The 25,437-nt window shown below is 37.9% G+C and overlaps 1 protein-coding gene across 1 annotated transcript in view; it reads right to left on the bottom strand.

Annotated features, from left to right (window-relative positions):
* The window catches only part of ZNF385D (zinc finger protein 385D), a 436,840-nt gene that overhangs the window by 339,776 nt on the left and 71,627 nt on the right, over positions 1-25,437 (bottom strand). Inside the window, exon 2 of the mRNA XM_055709861.1 lies at positions 8,909-9,202. Coding sequence (XP_055565836.1) covers positions 8,909-9,202 — 294 coding nt within the window. The remainder of the gene's footprint in view (positions 1-8,908; positions 9,203-25,437) is intronic.

Below are 25,437 nucleotides of genomic sequence, written 5' to 3'. Positions count from 1 at the left end.
TACCTCTTCTAGGAAAAAACATACATTAAAGATACTATTTTTTAAACAGCAAAAGTAGAAAAAGGCAGCACTGAAATTGCAGGTTTGCTGAGAATGACCAGCTATGCATATGCTTCCATCTGTGTTTTACTACAAAAAAGTTTTATGACTAGTAATATGACTCAAAAGTAAGGAAAATTGATCTAAATGCAGTCAGAATTATAACCATGTAATCACTGGGTTTTTTTTCCAGTTTGATTATCCAATTAAAAAACAAACAAACAAACAAAAAAACCCCAAACCACAAACCCAAACAATACCCTAGGAAAAACCTGGACATACTATCAGAATGGTTAAAACTGAGGACCAAGAAAAAGACCAAATTCTGTCCTTCCCCAGTGAAAAAAATATATCTGTGCACAGTGTAAGTTGCCAAGGTTTAAACCTCTATTGAATTTGAGGACAGGAATGGAAGTGGAAGGAGGAATTTTTTCATCCACTTGTCAACAATATTGCTATTCTATTGGGATGTAATGAAATTACTCAAAAAGTAGGGATTAAGTTCTCCTGGGGAAAAAAAGGCACAGGTGAGTTGTTAAGTGCTCCCAAGAACTATTGCAAATGGAACAGGATCAACAGAAGAAAATTAGTAATACTCTGTTTCTGAATAATCTTTGACACAATTGCTAACCAACCGGATTCAGAAATACCAAAGTGAGTAATTTTGACATTTCCAGTTTTACTTTCACTATACTTGGATAAGAATGAAATTGCTTAAGTGCATAACATGTTTGATCACAAAATTATTCCTCACTAAACTTTTCTTTTACAACATTGTGGGTTCCAGCACAGCGGGAGACTGTCTTGTTTTTGGTTTTAATCTAATAGTCATTATGCCACTAAAGCCTGTAAAAAGATACATTCAATATTACTTTTATAATCACAAAGTCATACACTCATGTTATATTCCTTATAACAATTTATATAACATCCCCTGGTGAGTCTTGCATTCAAAGACATATAAGCCTCACATAAAGCGTCTAAGAGATGAATTTTAATTTTGAGTACAGAACAAAGAACTAGTTTAGTGAGTGAGCTGCTTTGCTTATAATTACCGTATTTTTCCAGCTCTCTAATTTCATACATACGGAAAACCTTGGGGGGAATCTTGATTATGTCTACACCTACAATGCTGTCTGCATGGGGACTCCAGCCAGGCTAACCTATAAACGCTAGTGTGAGCAACAAAGGAAAGACATCATACAGGTCAACTTGCTCCCACAGTAGCAGTGTGAACTGTAGATTAGAATTGGCGATTCACAGTAGCAGTGTGAACTGTAGATTAGAATTGGTGATTCCTCAATGATGTAAACTGAACTGGCATAAGTGTCTGCTAACATTAAGTTCCACAACAGAGTGAGGCACTTGCATCCTTCTCTTGAAATCAATAGCACTTTGTAATTAATTTTATTGGAGCTGATCTTAAAATTCTGATCTTGAGATATATATCCCCCTACTGGCGAAACATGTCAGAGGATAAAAAATTAACTAACTATTTCAGTGACATGACTATCGGGAAGACAGTATATTTTGAATCAGAGAAATAAAAAGCCATAAATAGGAAAAAGTCAGGATTACTGGAACATGTGTCACATTTGATGATATCTGCTTTATTTTTCTTCTACTTGAATATAGCTCAAAAATTCTTCTTAAATTTTGTGATATCCTAAAAATTAAAAAAATACTGCCACATGAGAGGTACAAATTTATCCTTTTACAGCCTCATTGAGGAAAAGAGTTCTATATTTGACGAAAGAAAAATAACTGAATATGGCAAAAGCTAGCTCTCAGGGAATTAACACTGGGAAATGTTGATAAACTTAGTGTGTTGTCATGACTCATAGATTTGTTGCCTACCAGATGCCAGTGCAGAAAAAAAACCAGACCACATCATATTAAAAGAAGACAAGATACTGAGAAGGTCTGGAAGGAAGCCACAGTCATCATAATCTATATTGGACCTAGTGATATAACCAGAACTAAATGGAGACCCTGCAAAACAGGTTTCAACAGTCTGTTAGCTCTTACAGGCAAGCAGAGATCAAATGCCAGCATCCTCACAAATGCGACTGGTGCCACACTCAGGGAGAAGCAAAGAATGGCAGACCAACATCTTTGCACAGTTCAGAACACCACAGACGGACAGAGATTGCTCCCAGAGTAAAAACCTTATACAGCTAATTTGGTATTTATTATCGATATTCCTGTTACAGCATAAACCATTAAGACAATACTTACCTAAACCAGTATTAACTTTAAAATAGAGAGACAAACCAGTTCAGGGTGTATGGCAGGTGCTAGCTTGGAACCATACAGGAAGGGAAATAAACCAAACAACCAACAGAAGACACACAAAAGAAAAGTGATTAAAAAGAGGCAACGTTGATGTTAAGCAGAGGTGCGGAGAGCAAGCTGACAGTTAGCTTTCCCGCTTTTCGCAAGCGTTTTTTAAGCACAGCTTTGAGGACTAAAAGGGCAGCTCTTTTTCAACACAGAAGAAAAAGCGATGTACATCTCAGAGCAACATAAAGACTTGAAGACATGAGGCCATAAATGTCTAACAAAGACAAGCGAACTGTGAGAGAATGACATTTGGACTGTGCAGAGTAAGATCTGCGAGTATGGAAAAGAATTAAATGTAGCAAGCAGGCACGCAATGGGTGAAGATTTTCACCCTCGAACCTGCGTATAACAGCAGCCTTTGTGTGCTGTTGAAGACAAAATTTAAGTACCTCAGCTCCCACTGTCCTAACACAGCAATGAGAAACCCTACCCAGGTTTGCTATAAGGCAGCAAAGACCCACTTCTGGATTTGTTTCAGCTGTCTAACACTGTTGCAGAATTTCTCATGGACAAACATGCATGCCTTTTGGGTGGACACAACTTGCTAAGCATCTTGCTTTGGAGATGGTATCCAAAAGGAGGGCACTCTATCCAGCTGGGGATATTAAAAGAGAATCTTTACCGTCTTATATTAATCAATGCAGAAAACGAGAACAAACCCAATTCTTTGTAAACTTTTCAACCTTTTCAAGGCTTGTTTAGACCCAGAGGTATGGTTCAGACTCTTCACATACCTCAAACAGTTTGATTCTTAATAAACTGCCACAGCAGGTTTTATTCAGTTGTCACCTAAGATGGTAGAAAAGAAAGGAATTTGCCAGCTGAGACCGAAAGCATGCTTCAACAAAGGATATAAACACATTCTTAAGTGCACTCAATGAACCATAAGGAACTGCAAAAATACTTTAAGTGTATTTAGCCATAAATTTCTACTCATCCTCCAGTTTCTGAGGAATTAATCATAATTAATAAAAACTGTTTTCTAGACTTTTTTTTTTATTCTGTCATCATATTCAGTGGACCAATTACCAGATAAACTACATGAAAAATTGTTTAACTATTATGAATTTCTCTTCCCCAAATCTAAAAGAACGTTTTGGGAATTACTAAAACATATGTTAGCTTTGTGACTGCATGGCATTATTGAAGTTATTCTGGGTGCACTCATTAAACTTTCTCCCCAGCCTTCCCCCAACTTCTTGATGCTAGTTTTTACCTGTGATTGATCAGTATTAAAATTTAGTAACATCTCTTTGTATTTATTTTTAATAGGTAGCAGTCAGCTAACTATAGAAAGTCTACAGTGGATATTTGCACACATGTAGAGTTTCTCCACAATAACAACCCACCCGTCATTTTTTGCATACTCACAAAGCCAAATGGATCCTACTGCGCTTATTAGGGGGAATATGAACATTGTGCACGTTGCTGGTGTGAGCTGGCGCTTTCTTAAACTTAACTCATTCAATGATACAGAAGTTACCTTGTGATAAAACTTGGTACTGAACTATGTTGTCATATATAGTGGATATTACACTTCTAAATATAATTAAAAAAAATAAATTCTGCAAACACAAGTAGTGCCTTAAAAGCATATCTTGCTTGCAAAAATGCTCTTAAACACAGAAACTGTGTTAATAATTCACTGACTAGAATAGAAACATGATGAAAACAGACAAGTGCTTTGGAATAAGAAAGATGTACATCTGGGAGCAGTGGAAGTGACAACACACTGCCCTCAGCCAGTGCTACTTGTCCAGAGACATTTTACATTTGGGAGGTATTACAGAATACCCAGAAGGAATCTGCTGTCCTTCTTTACGAAATACTGGTATCTATGACCCACAAACTAGAGGCTTAAAACCAGAAGATAACTCATACTGGATTTACCATTAACTGGCTGTGAGGCTCCGCATCAGAACATGACATTTTAAAAAAAAAAAAAGTTTGCAAGAGAGACGACTTCCAGACACATCTCAAGCTGATGTGACAATATTTGTTTCCCAGGAAACTAACAGAAAATGCCTCCTCTGAAGGAGAATATACTTTGTCTGAAGATTTCCTCTATTCCTCAATGCCCTTTGCAATTCTCTTTCTCTGAAAGGAGGACTAATGCAATGGGAATAACAGGTGACACCATTTCCCTGAAAGCTGCAGCTTACCACCTCAAAGTAAGACTCTGTCTTCCCCAAAACTGCCAGGTTTTAGGATCAAAAAACATGACAGCAGAAGCATAAAGCATTGCAGCAGCACAGAACTGGCAACAGGGAAGTACAAGGAAGGAGATTCTGCAAGTGGCTTACATGAATCTTCTAGATTTCCTGCCTGCAGGACTGTAAGGTCAGAATTTTGGTGCAAAAAAGAAAAAGTTGTAAAAGATTAAATATTTGCTCTGACCAGAACCCAAAAATTTACTGTGTTGATACAGAAATGTCATCTCAAGAGTTGTTATGGGGCACTACATTCAACCACCAAAAGTGGCTGATAAAATGTGCGAAACAAATTTTGCTCATATTTTAGTGTATATTTCAGCATAACTATAACAAGCAAATAATCAAATTGTTATTCATTCTTAGGTAGTTTCTGGTGCTGAATTAAGAGATTTGCTATCTGCAAGGGGTAAGAAAAAAAAGGGGGGGATATTTAATTCTGATTTTTTCCCTTTCTTTCCTCCATGCACTCACTGTCCTCATTACACCACAATAAAATTTTACTAAGGTGAAATTTCATTAAAAAAAAAAAAAAAGGAGGCAGGTTTAATTTAAAAGAAAGTAAATTAAACTTGCTAAACTGGATAGTCTTTTGTCTGGGTTATGAATTCAGAGGGCTAGATAAAAAAAGTACTGCCAAGTGCCTTACTGGCTGCTATGTTTCGAATGAATAATGTTTCAGAAATCAATTTTTAAAGTGAAAGGAGTTCTATGAATTTTGTGCCATTTCTCATCTGCCTTATTATTTCTCCACTTGTTATCTAATGCATTGTAGAAAGTATTGCAGAGCAAAGCAGTTTTAGGATTTGTCCTAACCATGCCTCATTCACTCATGATGATTCAGGAATTTACATGAAAGGAAGCACAGGGGAAATGCTGGTTTACATAAAATCTTAGAAATATCAGCTTTCTCACTGGTAGTGTTACACGTTTGCATCCACAGTTATTTTTCCGTTCTGTAAGTAGAAACATGAGTCTTACTCTTGCTGGTTAGAATACACAATTTCCCACAAGAGGTCACCTCTTCCTACAGCATCCAGACTGGTTTTGTGAGCAGTGGTGCCATGTTGGAAGACCAGATAGGAAATGCATTTCGCCCCCTTTTAATCCCAAAACTTAACTCAAAATCTCCACTGACTCACTCGTCACCTTGCTACTGCATGAACAAGAGCAGAGAGGCAAAAAAATCACCCCCAAGAGCAATATATTGTAGGGTGTAATGAGGACAGTGTGAGAAGTCTTTTTAAGTGACATAAAAGGCAATTATTAGGAGGAAAGAACACAAAAAATTGTGTTACTTCCAAGCATATAGACTTCAGTAACAGAAATGCTGATGTCTCACTATGTCCTGTTAAGTCATCACAAATCACTGTACCAAGTAATGACACAAGAAACAACGGGTTCACATCATTTCTGTGACCCTGCACAGTGTGCTCCTCTGAGGCTGCTCTGCCCCAGGAAGGAACCAAGTGGGTATCATACAGTAAAGCTATCAAGCTGACAGATAGGCAACTAGCAAAACTTTTTAGCATAAATCAGGTGAGTTGTTCAAATTCAGTACAGATACCAATACAGCAGCAAAGCAATGCTGCTTTTATCCCCACAATGCACAGCATTTATTAATTGTACATTTGCAGGGTTAATAGGGTTTGTGCTTAAGCAACTTACCTTATGAAATTATGCAGAGATATTAAAGTATAATAACATGCTTTGTTATTTACGTCCAGAAGGTAAAAGCTACTTCACACAGTTTGAAGATGACACTATAGCATGACAACTTTAATTACACAGTCAAATGCTAATACAGCTGAACCCTACCTCAGCATTCCATTGCAAATTATTTAGGAATAAGAAGATATGGGCTGTTGCTTCATATGAATTAATCATCCATTTCTATTACCCCTCGTGACATACAAGACACAAACCTGTCCTGCTCTGCAGGAATAATTCAGAGAGAAAACAAAACAAGGAGAATCACAATTCCAGTATTTTTTCCAACCTTTCCACCCACGTTAGTTCTAAGTGAGCACGCGACTTTGCAAAGGCATATACAACCTCCAGTACTCTCCATGAATCGCTGTATTTGGAAACGAGGTTTTCTTGTGCATAGTGCAAGCACTTCACTGATTCAACATGACATATATTGAATAACTACTGATGACGAAGCCTTAGAAGACAATTTCAGAAAGCAGAGCCTTTACTTGATTTTGATTTACAGCATAATTTAGTCTCAAGAATGACTAGACCGTTAACCTGGACACTGAGCACAACAGCTGTTTTGTGTGACAATCAGACTTCTACACAAGAAATATCATTCTCATAAATAAAGCAACCTACTGACATACACTGAATAAACAGTGCTGTGCATTTTTAACAGCACTGTAGCTGCATCAGTGACCTTCAGAAAGCATCATCTGTGTGCACATGATAAGCCAAAATGGTCAAGTTATAATTTTTATTTTTTTTTTTTAGTCATGCTAATATGTCACTTGAGCTTGCTCGGGTCTCATCGACAAAACAATCATTTGTCAAAAAAACTGCCCATACTTCAGATACGCCAGTTGTGACAAAACCTATTATTGTGGAAGGTCTGTCAGGTTCCAATTTCTACTTGACTTAGAAAAGGCATCTCAAACAGGGAACCCCCACAAATAACTGCACTTTGAAACAAAGAGCTAGATAGTCAGTCAGCTATTTTCTGACTACAAATGGATGCAGCTACACATGACGCAGGGATACTTTTAAGGAAGAAATAAGAAACATACCACTATGCTAGTACTCTGACCCTCTCTAGAATACAAATGTTGAAGCATGACTGAAGTCCTTTGACACTAATTTCAGCATTGCTTAATTACTAATACTTTCACTACCATGGACTAAAACAAGAAAATGAACTGAAGAAACACACTTTGTATCATTAGCAATTTTTTTTGTGTGCTAATAACAATGATAACACCATTTTAACTTAACTGAAGATATAAATAATATTAGACTGCATTTATTTGGTTTTAGAAAGAATGCATTGGTGGATAACCATATTGCATCTTTAATCAATTAGGAAGTCAATCTTTCTTCATGCATGTTCACAGCTCCTACTAGTGGTAGTAGCGTCCTTCCTAGGCCTGAACTATGAACAGTGCCAAATGTTATAATCCTGCCACTTAAAGACAGAATGATTCGTGCTGTTCAGTGTTATGGGCTTTGTTTTATTGTTTTGCTTTGAGGAAATGAGCTACACTTTGTACATAGCAAAGCACTCATGTGCACCACACTTCAGCAACATACCCATATTATTTCCCACTCTTAAAGCCAGGACAAAGCAGATTATTAAAATACCTCTTAAATGCTATCTAAGGATTAGTCTTCTGCATATCCTTCTGCAGATGGGACAGGAAGCAACTCACGGCACAAAATATTAAGCAACGTGCATGGCCTGAAGAAAGAAAGTCTGAAAGTCTGGAGTACATCATATTAAGACCATAATTTCTGTGACATGGTACATAGAAGCAGATAGAATAATAAAGTACAACTACCCACAGTACAGCAAAGTTGAGTACTACCTGTTATGAAATTGAGAAGACTGTAACACAGTAACTTTTTTCTCTTGTTAGGGACCATTGTGTGCCTCTCTCACGTGATCTACTTTTGTTCAGACAGCCACAAACATGTTTTATTTTGAGGCATACAATTCACACTGATGATAGGGAAACATGCCACCTACTGCAAAATGCTTTTCTCAAAGCTGTCAATGAAATAAATTAAAATCAAAATAACCTTTGTTCCACCTCTGTCTGACTTCAGTCATGATCTTTAAACAGAATTATGCTAGATATTGGTTTGAAACCTGAATAAGCAAACTAAAGTGAAATGAGTTTGGGAACGTATTTGTTCTGTGTAATGTATTTGTTTCAATTTATTCTGCAACTGCTTTACATTCATTAAAAGCAAACGTACCCCTAGCAAGTATAGCCTTTCTAGTAGACTGTGAAATATGGAATATCACCGATTATGCTAAAAAACATCAAAATGCAAACAGAATGAGAAAGAATCTGAATCAACATCATCATGTAAACAAAATATAAAATGAAAACCACTTGTAACACCACAGATGGTATACCTTTAACTATTTACCAGATGCTCATGCTAGGGATGACCCCAAGCACTCTGAAGTCACCAAGAGTCTTTGCCTTAACTTCAAAGAAATTGTTGGCTGCATTAAAAAAAAAAATGCTGAGACTCACATATATTGACATTCCTAACCATTGCTGCAATTCTCAGATCAAATCATGACAAAAAGTGTGTATTTTAATGCTTACCATTATCAGTTTTGAGATTTCCATTGCTGAGCTGTTTTAACCGCTTCTGATGGGATTTGCCATTGTAGTGGATTTGTGCCTGAGCAGCAGAGTTCAGTTGAATGTTACAAACATTACACAAAGTGAAATTGGTGTGTTTCTTTTCTCTCTCCTTCTTTTCTTCAGTGCCATCAGGTCCTAATTCTTTCTCACCTTCCCTGTCCAGGACGGATGTGAAATCTGAACTGTATGAGTGGTTGTCGACTGGTAAATCAGGGCTCCAGGGCTTCTTCATATTTTCTGCAGGGTGAAAAACTGTAAGAGGGAAAATTGATGAGTAATACAAAACAATACACACAAGATTTCTAAAATTGCAAAAAAGTAAAAGGCAGAAAATCATTCTTTGCATTCTCCTATCTTAACACTACATTTCTGCTCATGTATTTTGCTTTTTGTTCATGTTTTTTAGCTCTGCTATTTAATATGAGTAACTTCACAGCCACTCAATGAATGTTCAGATGTTCAGGGGCACTACCAAATCTATCACTGGAGCCAACCTGTCACAGGGATTTTTTTAAAAAAATATTTTTTAAAATTATTTCTATTTTAACCATTGATTAGTTTAACTTTTTAAGAATTATCTTATGAAAATGAACCTTACAAATGTCAAGTTAGAAATCTCTGCAAAGTCTAGATGAAGGTTATGACATCTTAAGTGTTACCTTCACTGGGACACTGTATTGGTGCAGGTGCCTAAGTGCTGGAGGGCGGCCCCTCCGGGACAAAGCCAGGGGCTGTCCCATGCTGGGGACAGCTGGTTGCTGGCAGCTCCAAAACTGACCCACCAGTGCCCAAAGCTGAGCCCATCAGCCATAGATGTGGCACCCCTGTGATAACCTGTTTGAGACAGATAACCTATATTCAGCCACTGTCCAGCAGCTGAAACAACTCAGAGAAACAGTCCTGTGGACAGTGGAAAAGGAGGAGGAGGAGGTGCTGCAGGCACTGGAGGGCAGACTCCCCTGCAGCCCCTGGTGAAGACCACGGTGAGGCAGGCTGTCCCCCTGCAGCCCATGGAGGTCCATGGTGGAGCAGGCACCCACCTGCAGATCATGGAGGAGCCCATGCAGGTGGAGAGGAGCCTACACTGGAGCAGGTTTTCTGGCAAGACCTGTGACCCCATGGAAAGGACCCATGCTGGAGCAGCTTTTCAATAATTGCAGCCCACGGGAAGGACCCTCACTGGAGCAGTTTGTGAAGGACTGCATCCCATGGGAAGGGCCCCTTGCTGGTACAGAGGAACTGTGAGGAGTAAGGTACAGCAGAGATGAAGTAATATGGATTGACCACAACCCGTATTGTCCTGCACTGCTCAGAGGTGGGGGAATAGTGTAAAAGAGTCAGGAGAGAAATTAAGCCAAGGAAGAAGTGGGGGGACAGAGGGACAAAGTGGTTTAGGGTTTTGTCTTTGCTTCTTACCATCCTACTCTATTTTAATTGGCACTAAATTAAATTAATTTTTCCCAAGCTGATTCTCTCTTGCGCGTGACGGTAACCCGTAAGTGCTATCCCTGTCTTCACCTCAACCCACAAGCTGTTCCACCTTATCTCCCCCTCCCTGCCCTCGTGTGGAAATGGAGTGAGAGAGCGGCTGGGTTGGGTGTCCAGCAGCCAGTCGAGGTCAATCCACTACAGAAATACAAGTAGTTATTACAGCAGAACTATTTTATAATCCTTTCTAGGATTAAATCCATATGTATCACTTTTTGATTTTTTTTTAATATAAACTATACAATAAATAGGTCAATAAACTCTGTGTGGAGAGCAACCTATTGTTACCATTCCATTACACACACTCCTACATTCAAATACTCCACTTGACTAATCGCTACAAATTTGTAGCTGTTTTAGCACTTAGAAATGCAAGATGCATTTTTGAAGCTGAAAAAATCAAAATCAAGGGGGGGGGGGAAGGGAAAGTTAGTCTCTGTTTCCCATATTTATATATATTGGTGTTGCAATCAACAGAAGAAAAATATAAAGCCCCTACATTTTAGTCAGCTAAGCTTAAATGCATAGACTTCACTCAAGTTTATTAATTACATATTTAGCAACCCCTAGTCATACTTTTTCCACTCCTGTGAATGCTTTCAAGCCCAAGTCTAATAATTTCACAACATCTCTGGTTCAAAATAGTTCAAAGACAAATAATAAACATATTCCATTAGTTCTTATCTCAACCTCCCAGGACTGTAATTCAAGGATAGTTAACTTCAATTTGGCTAATACGAAACTGCAACAATTACAGAAATGAGAAGGCAATCCCACCTGTAGAACTTCAGCTGAAACCAATGTAAATAGGAGTTTATGTGATTAAAGGTGGACAGAAACGGCACAGGTGAACAAGTGCTCTGAGCACAGCAAACCTAATTTACTATTCAAGGAGTGCAAAAATGTTACACCAACTTAGCATCTTGATGAGACCTTTATAAAACATATAAATCTTTGAACTGCTTGTTCTCCCAGACTTTGTGAATAAATGAAGGTCTAGCCGAAGAATCTAATCTGTACTTTGAGTGACAAAATTACTGCAGCCTTCAATATGATACTATTTGGTCTTTAACTGACAAATCAGTCAACCTAGAGACAAGAAAGATGATTGCAGCAACACAAGAAAATGTGCTACAGATGCCTTTAATCCCAGATCCAGACAAGGTTCAGTACCTAAAAATAAGTCTAAACAAGTCTTCAGATTTGTGTCTGATTACACCAAAATACTGCAAATTGTTCTCGAGAGCTTCAAGTATTGTAAATTTCACCAGCTAAACGTTTTGACAGCCCTGCTGTCATTTACTGCCTTCCAATCAAACCATAAAGACAAGTTTTTCCTAAAGCTGCAAATCTATACCTATCAGTATTCCAAACAGTTTCAACCTTAGTTTTCAGATTTGTATGCTTTCTAATTAGTATTGTGTTCTTCTATGCTATCTAAACCCTATTTCATTTAAGAAAGTACATGCCCCGTTCTGAGAGGAGCTCTGCACTTGCTATAGCTTAAAACCTCACTCAACCAGTTCAGTCAGCATTATTATTTCTGCTTTTGTGTACAGTCAACCCTTATCTAGGATTTTAGTTGTCTAAAGCAAGAGGTGAGAAAGCAGGCTAAACACCTAATTCCAAAGCAAAATTAAAGAGGATAAAAAAAGCAGCATAAAAGTAAGTCAAACCTATTATACCAGTTGTGCTCATAGGAACTTCTATTGACAAATCACAACAACCCCTTATGAGACGGTGGAAGCTTAGGAGAAAACCTGAGGTTTGACTACGGAAGGTCTGTACCATATCTCTTCTAATAGAAGGAGGAGGTTTCTCCTGAGCAAGCAGCAGCAATCCATCAACCTCTCAGCCTTCTGTAATTTGCTGGAGATATTGTTCACTCTAAAGAGAGCTATATTCAGCTGTCTAAAATATTTTTAAATTAAGAAATTCAATCTTTAATCAAAATTACAAGGATTAAAATACAAACCCAAAAGCACTAGTTTAACTGAATTGGTCTAGATGACAGTAACTTTTCAGGAATCCCCGTTAATATACATGCTGTAAATTAATATACATCAATCTTTTGCATTGAAAGCATTCCCCACTAGAGAGCAGTACAAATTTAAAATTACAAGTACAATATATCTCTAGATCTATAGTGTTAGTCATATAGGCATGAGATTACTATAATAAAACAGATCTTCTAACCAAGATGTAAAACTTTGTAAGCAAATACAATCTAGTAAATTAAACAAACATTGTGTATTGTGTATACACGTCTAATTCCTTTTGAAACATTTACACAGATAAACTGGCAACCTAATAAAGTGTATTAGCATGTTATTACATCCCTCTAATATTCCAGTCAACACAGCCTAATCTATGAGAGTTTATTTTTGGCATATAGAATATTTCTGTCTTGCATTCTAATCTCATTCCAGAAAAAGAAAGTATAAAATGCATACTCTATAAAGGCACAGTAAAATAATAAGGGAAATTCCACCCTGGAAATAAATGATTCAAGCTTCTAGCATTTGATTTGTGCTTTCATTAGAAAGTTATGATTGCACTAGAGCTTCAATACATTTTTGCCTATTGCCATGTCTCTCAAATCTGGACGAAGAAGGGGACAATTTATAACTGCAGACTAGGTGACAATTAGGAAAACAGAAGTTCCAGGATACATATTACACTACTGCCTACCACCATTTTCTTTACAGATATACAGTGACTTCTGAATATGTAATGGCACAACTAAAGTGAAACATTACACACCTGCACAAACCACTTGAGCCGATGCTGTGAGACAGCCTTACGTAGCAGTACACAGTATGTTGATTGGACACAAATGGTTTGAGTAAAAAAAAAAAAAATCCCAAACTTGAAGACAAAAACTTCTGGAAAAACAGAAGTACTTTAGGATTAAAAACATCCTGAGTCCTTCTTAGTATTCCTTAAAGGACAAGGAAACAGACAGAGCAAAGGATAAGGAAGGGGAAGATATCCAACTGAGTATAACTTCCTGAGCTACTTTTAAAATAAAATTTACCGTTCTAACTAGTATTTGAAAGGAAAAAGTAAATCAAGTTTGTGGAATCTTGTAAAGATCCACCAAATATTTAAACTAATGCAGATGCAGATTAATTATTGCAAAGCAGCAGAATTTCAGTTCATTCCTACATCATTGCATAATTCTGTTTTCTGGAGTGAAAGGTTTTGGAAGCAATTTTGATTGGTGGGGTTAAGGAAAAGAATCCTTCTTTTATTCTATTAGGAGATTACATGGAATATGATTAGAAGAAAACATTATAATCTTAATTTCAAAAGCAATTTTAAATTGTTACGGATATCTTATTGGTTTGAGCTGCTGATCCTATGTGGAAATAGATAAGCACTAAATGAAAACCCTCCTTGCCTACCATCATATTATAGAGTTCACCTTGCAAATGAAGTCATCAGTTTTGCAGATAACTTTCCTCTCCCCCCCCCCCAAAAGAAAAAAAAAAAAAGGAAAAAAAAAGAAAGCTAACTTCTCAATCTTTAGGAACCCTAATGAAGACTGCAGTGAACTGGAAAGGAATGAGTAAGGCAACCAAGAACTCAAAATTTCAAGCCAATTTAAATAGCATTGCAGATAGATGCTTACATTTGTTTTCCCTAGAGCGCTGAACTCAATTTTGGCTCAATGATGCTTACCAGTAAAATGAACTTTGCATGACATTATAGCTTTGTTTAGTAGAAAACTGTCCCATGTGGAAAACGAGCACAACTACAATTTGTAGAGTTTGCTGCCTTAGCTAACATAGCTACTGCCTGGGGATTTCTCTTCTGAAATGTGCTTGGATGTAAGGGATTAGAAATTACATCCTTCCCATAAACAATCCTTATCTTCTTAACTGAAAGACAATAGCACACTTTCTATTCAAGGATGTTCAAAGGAAGCTCCGCTCATTTGTATTACAAGTAATTGTTTCATTTCCAAACTGTCTTGTCAGCATAGAACCATCCCAGTCACTGTGACTTTGACCCTGTGCACATAATAGCCAAGTATGTTGCATACATTTAAGAGACCAACGGAGTATATGAACCCCAGATTAAGAGACCACTACACAGGTTAAGTCAGCTGTATTCAGTGCTGACCACTTGCCATTGATGAATGACACAGTACATCTTCAAGAATGCCTCCACATCTCCTTCTCAACAGGTCACTACAACAAATACATTCCTGTAATTGCTGAAGGATAGAATATACAGACAGGACATTACAGACCAAAGTCCACTAATTAAAACATTCAGGGATTTCTAATATTTCATTCCAAGACTGTGAAAGACATTTAAATGGCAATCATCAAAGATGCAGATGCTTGCATCTCAATTATTCACCCCTAGTCTCTGAAGCCACTGTAAATCTCACAAACAGGGCCTATGTCAGATCTCACTGTGACATAGACTAAAATTATAAACTTGGGTGCTTTGTTCTCAGAAACTTTTATTCCTCTTCCATTGCTGATGTCTATGTTGTAGATCTCAAGTTAGATGGGATGAATCTCACTCTGCCTGCCATAACAGCCTCTTCAAATGCTAAAAGGACTGAACTTTTGCAGGTAATAATAAATCCCAGTTTTCAGATAACAACAGATATGAACAGATAGCTGCTGTTTTCAAAGAAACTGTTGCTAATGCAATGTTTAAAAAAAAAAAAGAAGAGTAGTAAAAAAAAAAAAAAAAAGATCAACCACTTACCAAAATCCTCTCCTTAATTATCACTTTGTCAGCTTTCATGTCTTGGGGGAATGTTACCAGCACACCACAAAAACCCCTCTGGGTAATAACTTGAATCTTCAAATCTTTTCAAACATAAATTTGGTGCTGTATCTTTCAGGTAATAGGACGTTACTGTTTGATGACAGTCATGGTAGCACAGTGACCTTTGCGTCAGCCTTTTAAGAATCTCTACCACACTGAGCCAATATATGTGACAGGACCCTTCCCAAAGCTGGTATCTGTATGCTAAGGTCTATCCCATTTACCTGTTAGGTTACTCAAAACCCCCTTTTGCATTGGGTACTTGTAATGCCTTTACCAAGAAACCAGTGACAGCTAACTTGCCTTTGCAAAGTCTAGATAGACCTCACTGAATAAAACGTTGACTCTATAAAATTTGTTGCTGGGAGAAACTTAAAATGAACATATTGCCATCTATTTTATACATGGATGGAGGGAGCAGGATAGCCTGGGGGAAGGATCAGGAATACAGAAATAAAACAGCTTTTGCCTCCTCCACCCCCATTATCACTGGATGATGTGGTCCCAACACTTCAGCCTTCCAGTTTTGATCAGGTTGCACCTGCTCCTGGTTTTCAGCCCAGACCAATTTAGGTCACGAATAGTCTATTTTACACATTGCTGCTGTGGCAGTTACAAACATGCAATGAGAAGGACAAACAATGGAAAACCGGTGAAAAGGCACTCATGATAAAAGCACTGCATCTCTGAAATGCAGCTCCCTCCCAAATGACCTGAGTAACCTTCAGGATATGCTGCAGGACTAATCTGTTTTCTCTGGATGGATGAATGAACGTCATTTCAGTGGAAGAGCTACTGGGGAATGGGAACCTACTGGGATTGTAAAGGCTTTTTTTAAAAATAATTGATTTTTCAGGACCTTCTTTGTTCTGAGTCTTTCAGATTTTACTGTCTCTCAGATGAAAATTAAATACAAAATAGTATATAATACAATAAAAGCTGATGTGAAAATGTAGAAAATACACGCATTAAGTAATTTTACACTGTTGGTAGGCTTTTCTACTAAGAGTTTCAGGACTGCAAGAATAATCACTTGCTTCTAAAAAGCAAGGAGGAGTTTCTCAGGTCATACATCCAAGAGCTAAATTACTAGTCAGTGATAAAACTACAGACAGAAGTCAGTATTTCTTGTTGCTGTCTGACTCGTACAGCACACATCAAATCTCATTTAAAGCCACTATTTACCAAATTTTCTCTTCAAAAAATCCACACAAAATACAGTAGAAGAGGTAGCTTAGGAGAAAAAAAAAAAAAAAAAAAGGTAAGTCAAGGAGAGAAACACCTTATTATCCTGTTTATTGTTCCTCTGTACCCTTCCAGCTCCTCCCAATCTCACTGCTGCGAGCTGTTATACCACTTCAATCATCCATGTGAATAATAAGAAAATCATAATCATCATCATCCCAGGTGATTTTTGTGAAATTTAAGAGGAAAATAACCTCTCGAGCAAAAATTGCATCAAGTGAAAGAAATAAAGGCAGGTTTTCCTCATGTGTTTATTGCTGGGGGAGGGGGTGGGGTGGGCAGACGGGGATGAAGTGGAAGGAGATGGAGGTTATTTGGGCTTGGAGGGCTTTGTAACTTAAATGTCTATGTCCTGGGACTCATCCCGAGAAATGCATCTCTGCAAACTGAACCCTGTAAGAGCAGATTTTTATCCATTTGAAATAGGATCATTCTATATTCATATACCTTGAGCAACAGCACAGAAAATAAAAGCCTGGGCTTTTGTTTTGTTTTGCCAGGAGAGCACTTAAATTCTCAAGGAGGGCTGCATTTCAATACTGCAGAAAAGGAACAGACTCCAGCCTATCTCCTGTCACAGCCACACACACCACGAGTTCCTAAAAGAACTTATAGATGAACTAAACAGAAAAAGTTCATCATTTCTTGGTTCAGCAGTTCCCTCATGCCAGAAGCAACCAACAGACATCTCATGCTCTCAAAATATACTGCAGTCATTTTTTTAATTGAGTTCTATAAAAAGCGCTAAGCACTAATCAACACCATATGTTATTCAATTAGCTAGTAATACATATCTATTTCTCAAGCCTATGCTAACATAATGGAGCACTTTGGGTGGTTTGCAACTATTTAAAGACCAAGTAATTAATTTGCAAACATCAGCTTCTAAAATCTGAGAAGCACTACTGTGGTGACTTAGAGCCAATGCCAAGCCATGAAAACTCCCTCATTTGCTCTTTATTTAATCCGTTTTCAGAAAGGGCCCTTGTGAAGACAGATTTCTGCCTAAAATAGGGTCAAAGAAAGAGACAGGTTCAGCCGTATGTCTGGTACCCAGGCCCCAAGGGATGCTCTTCCTATGAAGGTGAAGCAAGATGTTTGCCTTGCCTCACCTCCATCTCCACCACCTTGTGGTATAGACCACCTACAGAAGGCAGTAGTTAAAATGGCAAAAGGCCCAACTAGCAAAGCTATGAAAGCTCAGCCTATGAAGAAAACTTGTTGTTGCCATGCACCCTGAAGTGTATTTTTTTTCTATATTCTTGACTTCCATATTTGAGAATTCCCCCCTCAGCCTTGAAACTCCTGTCAACAGCACTCTGAGTTGGCTAGGCTCAAAAAGAAGGGACAGAAGCGTCTGATCACAATTTAGGCTGCCAGTACTAGACAAAGCCATGGGTTTAGCATTATTTCTGAAAAAGTAGGCAATCAGGACAGATTTTAAAGGTCAGGTGAAACACTGCAGATTCTTCAAGTTATTAACTCTGAGCTACACATAAATTAAACCATCTAGCAGGGTCCAGAGACAGGTGTAAAGAAAAAAGACATCCAGAAGGAAAGGACAACTGACCTTTTCCTACAGAACTACCATAATTTTGTAGGTATTGGAATTAGAATCATAGAATTGTTTAGGTTGGAAAAGACTTTCAAGATCATCAAGTTTAAACATCAATCCAGGACTGCCAAGTCCACCACTAAACTATGTCCTAAGCATCACATTTACCTGTTTTTTAAACACTTCCAGGGATGGGAATCCCATCACCTCCCTGGGCAGCCTGTTCCAATGCTTCACCACCCTTTCAGTGAAGAATTTTTTCCTAATACCTAATCTAAACCTTCCCTGGTGCAACTTCAGGCTGTTTCTTCCTATGGCTTGTCACTTGGGAGAAGAGAATGAGAGAACACCCGCCTCACCACAACCTCCTTTCAGGTAGTTGTAGAAGTCTCCCCTCAACCTCCTTCTCTCCAGGCTAAACAACCCCAGCTCCCTCAGCTGTTCCTCATAAGACTTGTGCTCTAGACCCTTCACAGTTTCATTGCCTTTCTCTGGACACGCTCCAGTACATCAATGTCTTTCTCATAGTGACAGGCCCAAAACCGAGCACAGTGTTCAAGGTGCGGCCTTGCCAGTGCCGAGGACAGGGGGACAGGGGGACGGTCACTGCCCTCATCACGCTGGCTGTATTCTGATCCAAGAATATTACTTTTGATTTCACAGGTAAAAATCACCTCTTTCAGCCTCTCTGGATCAACTCCCTGATGTGGCATCAGACTACAACCTGTCATCCAGATAGCCTCAAAGTGCCGTATTCACCTTAAAGTTCTTCAGTTTTCCTAGTACCTAAATACCCAGTCAAATCTTTGTATTTCAGCAGACAATAAAAGCATGAACATTTGTTTGGGCGTAATGAGCAACTCATTTTTGCAGACGAGTAAGTTCCGTTCTTAATACTCTAATACAACCACTAGCTACCACAGTATCCAAAGAGGTAATTTTTAAGTTCAGTTAGTGGTTTTTTTCCTCATTTGTTGATAGGTTATATCTTCAGAAACACAAGTCACTTTTTCTTTTCTTTTGTGGTTAAGTATTTCTGCAATATGCCGATGAATAAACATATACAACATGAAACAGAAAAAGAATTAAAAGGCAAGTCACATGAATGAGCTCTGTGGGAATTCTGCTTAAAAAAACAAACAAAAAACCCCACCACCCCCCCAAAAAACTATCACAGAATAGAGAATGATAATTTTGAGACAGAGTTCATCCCTACAATCATTATTACGCATATAAAACACAGCCATCTGACACTGAACAAAATAAAATAAACTTGCAATAAAAGTAGTCATGGTGGTGAAGAGGAAATTAAAGGTCATAAGCATGGGTTTAATAAAACCCAGAATTATTTTTTTTCTTCTCAATTCGGGAGGAATGTCAGAAATCTGTGGTTTGTAGGGTTTGGGGCTTTTTTTCCCCACAGACACAATTTCAGAAATTATTATTGTCTTGTTCTTTGCAAGATGATTTCTCAAGATTGCCAGAGTTCTATCATTTGAATTCTTAAATCCTCTCTGGCCTCAGGAAACAGCAATGTTTCTTACATAAAACCAGCCAAAAGTTAGAAGTCAATCTCCCCAGTCTTTTTGTTATACCTTTGTTTTAGGAAGTTGCTATGTGGATATTTTTTAAACAAATAGGCCTATAAAACAAAGAACCATAGAAGAGCAAAAAAGCAATTTCAGTGCTTCAATCAGTTACACTTTGGAATAAATTTCCAGATCAAACAAAATATTGTACATTTTGCTTCCCTGTAAATGCACATTTACAAACACCTGTTAAAAAAAGCTTGAGGAATTAGGGCTTATATTTGAGTATTATCATTTATACTTTCACAGAAGTAATCGTTTTTTCAGATTATCTGTTCATTATAAAATATTCAGGTAGCTCTGGCAGCATTTACAAGCAAAGGGGTTTTTTTATTAATATTATTTTATTGCTTCATTACACCCACTGTAATGTTGAATTTAATGGAGAGCAGATCATTTTCCAAACAATGTAAACACATCAAGGTGAAAGTCTGCTGCATTTGGAAAGGTTAGCAGATGTTTTTGCAAGTGCATGTGCAAGTTATTGTCATTTATCTTATTCTTGCACCTTTGGACTGCAAACAAAGAGGATGCATTTAGTGCTGCATTCATGGCAACACGAACATAATTTCTGCTAGTTTACAGCACATGGTTTTGAGGGTATAATTTGCAGCTTTAGTTGAGAAATATAAACATACTGTATATAACTTAAAAAGCATATTCTCTGCCATGTCTTGACAGCCAAAGTCTTCCTCATTATATCCAAGGCTGATACAATGTTCTTCCATGTCAAACATACATTTACTTCAATCTCTTCATCAATATTATGGTTTTAGAGATAAATGTCTAGCCAACTAGACTATGTATTGGTAAAAAATCTGAAAACCAAATTGGGAGATCTGGACCTTTCCATGTTTCCCCAAGATGACACAGTGTCCTACAGCAGCAGCTAAAATCTTTTGTTACAGACATGCAAGGCCAACATAGGGCTTCACTTACGCAGCTGGGGAATTATTTTAACACAAAGCCTATCTGTCTGTGTCACATTTCTAATAACCTTTTCATCACAGTACCCAGATGTAATGCATTTATAGAAATGCTTATGCATCAAAAATAAAAATGTGCAAATGGAATCCAATTACTAAAAAGAGAAACTGGGATGATTTATTTTTTATTTGTGACAAATTCGGGTGATTCACTATTAGCAAATGCAAATGCATTTTCAAGATATGATTGCTATAATACCATAGGTTGAGTATATGTCCCAGTATACATCCAGGAAAATGTATCATAGAATATCAGAACCTAAGAGGACCTACTGGGCAATGAGATACTTACTGCAGTAACTTTTTCCTTGCATTGCTTTCCCATGAGTTTAATATACTCCTCTGTTAAATTGTGTGTGGAAAATGAAGGTAGGGGACATCGGGGAGAATTTCCTTTTATTTTTTATAAGTTACATACATGAAAAGAGCTTTTAGGGTATGTATAAGGGGAGGGCTTGAAATTATTTCTGTACGTTTTTATTGATCATATATAATTCAATAATAAAAATATGGAAATAGAGGAAAACATGGACAAAAATGACATTTCAAGCCCATAACCTCCTCCCCTGGTGCAGGGACAGCTGCTTCACTTCACTAGTAAAAGTCAGCCCCTGTTTATTTTACAAGATATTCCAGCAATACCTTCCAAAATCTAGGAAATTACCAGAGAGGCCCAGGAGCTTGCTGGACACATTAATCAATGACGGTGTCTTAATATTGCTAAAATACAACATAGGCTTCCAGTTTTGCATAAATATACATATCCTTTCTGTGCAAAGTTGTTCTGGGCCACTGTCTTAAGGATTCCACCACAGTATTTTTTTATTAGGCTTTATACAGCATAGGTTGCTAACAATTAAAAGGCATCAGTACTTCTGAAACACCCTCACATGACTGGAAGTAATTTTTTGTCCTAAACCAATATATTTCTAAAAAAGAATCATGGAAAGCATGGGAATAATACCACACACACAGAGAAATTAGAATAACTGATGCTTTCCAGCCTTCTCTGGGAGACCTTCACAGCAGTACTTCCCTTACTGCACTTTGCAGCAAATGCTCAGAGTGCAGACCCAGAACGGCTGCTCTTGGGAAGCCTAAGCACTTTGCTCAGCCACTGTGCTCTGCAAAAACTACTGCTGCTGAGTCTGTAAAATATTTCCAGTTCCGCTGACCATCTGCAATCTCCCTCAACCTGTCAGGGTGGGCTGAAGCTGTTAAAAACTTCTGAGAAGTCATGCATAGTAGAATTTAAAGCTCTGCAAGACCTACGAAGTTTCTTCCTTCAGCCATGCAGATTCAGATGAAGCAGCTTACAAACTTTACTAAACAGAAGTTGATAAAATCCCTGGGACTTGCCTGACTACTTAATTTTTCAGAATAACAGCTCTGCTTTGCATTAAAATATTTGTTAGCACTGAAGGTCATTTAAGACTACTGAATAAAATATACATGACAATTTCAGTACTAACTCATTTTGAAATGTGATTTTTTGACAAAAGGTTAGAAGACTTCACAAAATATTAAATGGTCTAATATTTCAAGGCTTTTAACCTCAGAATTAGTTTGTCTGATTAACCTCATCACCTAAAACATTGCACCTCACTGGACATGCACAAGACTTCAATCTAAATGAACTTTTTCAGAGAAGTTAGAGAAGTGTTAAACACAAAGGATTAGCAGTGCCCTTAGATACTGACAGAGCTTACAGTATGGTGCTCCTTCCACTACAGCCAGATCTCTAACAATCCATTTTCCCAAAATGGCAAGACAAACAAACACTCCTGTAGAGGTGCAAGTCAGGACAGCAGCCACTGAAGTCAGTGGCATCACATTGGCATAAAACCAGTGCAAGAACAGCAGAATCAGATCCACATTTTCCTTCTACCTAGACACTCATACAGTGATTTCAGCATCTCAGCAGTCACTGGTGATTTTAGCATCTCAGTAGTCACCATAATTTCTGCTGTTCTTGCTATGCATTATAGAAACTGTCACTTTTTAAATTTATGGTATCTTTTACAGCTTGGGTTAAAGAACACTTAAAGCACTTTCAGTGTTTGATATACCGCTACCATAGAAGAATAGAAATGAGAGTCCTTTATTAATTTAGACCCAGACTACCAGACTATTCACACTAGCAGTCTCAGGGAATTTTAATGGGATTACCTGCATGAGTAAGAACTTTTATATGACAAAAGCTTTGCAGGACTGCAAAGCTTTTCTAATCAGAGAAGGGAAAAACTTAATGATGAAAAAGTATAAAGATTACAACAGCTAAAACTTCATTGTTGACTGTATGACTCACAAGGCTGCAACACATTCACCATGTATTTAATGAATATCTAACCAATCAAGTGGTTTTAGTTTCCTGAGACGATCAGTAAGGTAATAAAAATCCAAACGATGTCAGTTACTTCCATTGTAAACCTTGATGCTGTCAGGTTTGTTTCTTCCCTGAAAGATTTCTTCATTAATAGAAGAAAGATCACTGAACTATGGGCAACAGAGATAAAAAAATATACCTCTCAATACACATTCATTTATTTTTGTTTCACTTTGATGGCAATCAATTTGAAATCTTTGTTACATTTTCATTTTGTCTGTCACAGCGTCATATGAAGAGTAAACACTGCACATAAGCAAAGCCATCAAAAACACAGCCTAAAACCAAACAACTGAACAAATGACCTTCCCCTAAGCCACTGCACACAAGAGACTACTCCATCCTACCTCTCATTTCCCTAGTTTAGACAAAATCATCATTCTTTTACTTAGCATTATTTAAATCCGGCCCAATAATGTCATTTGCAATCAACATTCACCGTCAAGAAGCAAATGGGAACGGCTTACCTTGCTGTGTAACAGTGCTATCCACTTCAGCATGCCTTGCTCCTACAGCACATACACATCTGGAACCAACATAAACTCACTGTCATCAACTGCTTTTCACAAATCACTTGATTATTGATCACTACACTTATTGCTCTTCATTGACTGAGCCTCATTCCACATTACTGCTCTCCTGCTGCCTCAGCAAATCCTGAAATTTTTATTGCAAGAATTCACATGCAAAGCAAAGCAGTGAACCTGAACCTTCACACTAGATACCTTCTTACTATACCAAGACTTTTTGCAGTGATCTGCGTTTAAGTAAAAAACAAAAAAAAAGGCAAAAAAAACCCCAAAACCAAACAAACCCCCCATTTGTCCATTACAGTTGCAGTCTTTACCCAAATATAAGCAAAAAGAGGAATTCTTTTTCCTTTTGTAGCGCACTATGACTTGTATCTTTTATTTTTACTGTAACAGACACATTTTTTCATTATTGAAGAATTCAAAGATCTGTAACATACAATTAACTAACCACATGGCTTTAGGAAGGTAATTGCTCTGAAGGGCCACAACTACTTGGGAATCTACAAGGACTTTTTTTGAAACACTGTCTGCAACAAAGCATACATTTTTCTGTCCTGCCAACTAACTTCAACCCTTGCATGTGATAAGTAACTTCAAGGACAGGAAAGTTTATTGTATGTACTTATTTATACATAAATAATATATATGTGCTTACATATACAGATAGATATATCCAAGGCTTTTGAAAGTAGTATCAATGGGGTCATTTGAGCAAATCATTTCAGGTCAAAACCACCAGAAATTTTCTCTCAAAGAACTTGGCTAAAATCAACGTTTTTCATGCAAACAAGGCGACAATGGTTTTTCAGCTTTCCTTGCACAAACTTAAATTTCAATGAGAAAGAAGAGCAAAAGCCTCTGGGGCTTCTGGCCCAAGCAACACTAAGTCACTAGTTTCAAATTTTTTCCTGTACAAGAACGTGCTCATATTACAGCCAATTAGTACAGCCAGTATCACAACCACCCACTAACAGCTGTTCAGCACTGTTAGGGGTTTAAGGCAGGAGACAAAGGCAATACTACTCTTCCTGCTGCCACCATTTCAAACATCAAAAGAGGTATCAGAGAGTGGGTGGGTTTTCCACAAGTGCAAGCCTACCAGAAGCACAAGAACCCCAGTGGCAAACTATGAAATGAAAGAAAGCAGCCAATGCCCTAGATACCAGCAGTTTCACAGTAGCACAGTATTTTGTCACACCTGTGAACACACCACAGGATTTTATTCTCCTGAGAGAGCATTCTGTCAATAAAGAGATTAGCACTGACAAATGATAACCCAAGATCTTTTTATTTCTGCCTGCAGGAGTCTTTTACTCACCACAGAGATAAAATTCAGCAACCCTGGCAAAACACATGATCAAACATAATGGACAAAACTACACAATGAAGCCAAGCTATATTCCATGCCTGAGCTTTCCTCTCACACTGACTTTGCAGAGTTCATCCTTCAGAGAACCTTCTGGCCTCCACCAATTTGCAAGAGTAATGAAAGATGCAGCCACTTGATAATGTTACCTGCCTCCATAACCTCACATTTCTGAGCCCGCATGCAAGGGCTTTCTGTTTTCACCAAACAGAACAGGAACCCACCCCACTAATTAACTAGGGTTAATCAGTGAGCGCAAAGGGTGTGGGGGCTGGGGGGGAAGTGTGTGTGTATGCATATGTATAAAGAAACGCAGCTAGAGGAAATCCACTTTGCTATTGTCGCTGTTAGCTCGGTAAGGTTTGTTGTCTATTTTAATAACAGTAACTCTGTAAATTGTGGGACATTCAGATCTTAGAACTGCACTTCAGGATTATCCCAAGGAATAAACAGAAAGGAGAGCACCATAAGGCTGACCTTTAGGAGACTCGTGAAGTCAAAACTCTTGACAGTCCCATGGGCTGTCACCCGGCAGATACTCAATT

This window comes from Falco cherrug, chromosome 4, assembly GCF_023634085.1.
Source record: "Falco cherrug isolate bFalChe1 chromosome 4, bFalChe1.pri, whole genome shotgun sequence".
Classification (NCBI taxonomy): domain Eukaryota; kingdom Metazoa; phylum Chordata; class Aves; order Falconiformes; family Falconidae; genus Falco; species Falco cherrug.
The sequence above is the reverse complement of the archived record's forward strand: the minus strand, read 5'-3'. Positions and strand labels throughout refer to the sequence as shown.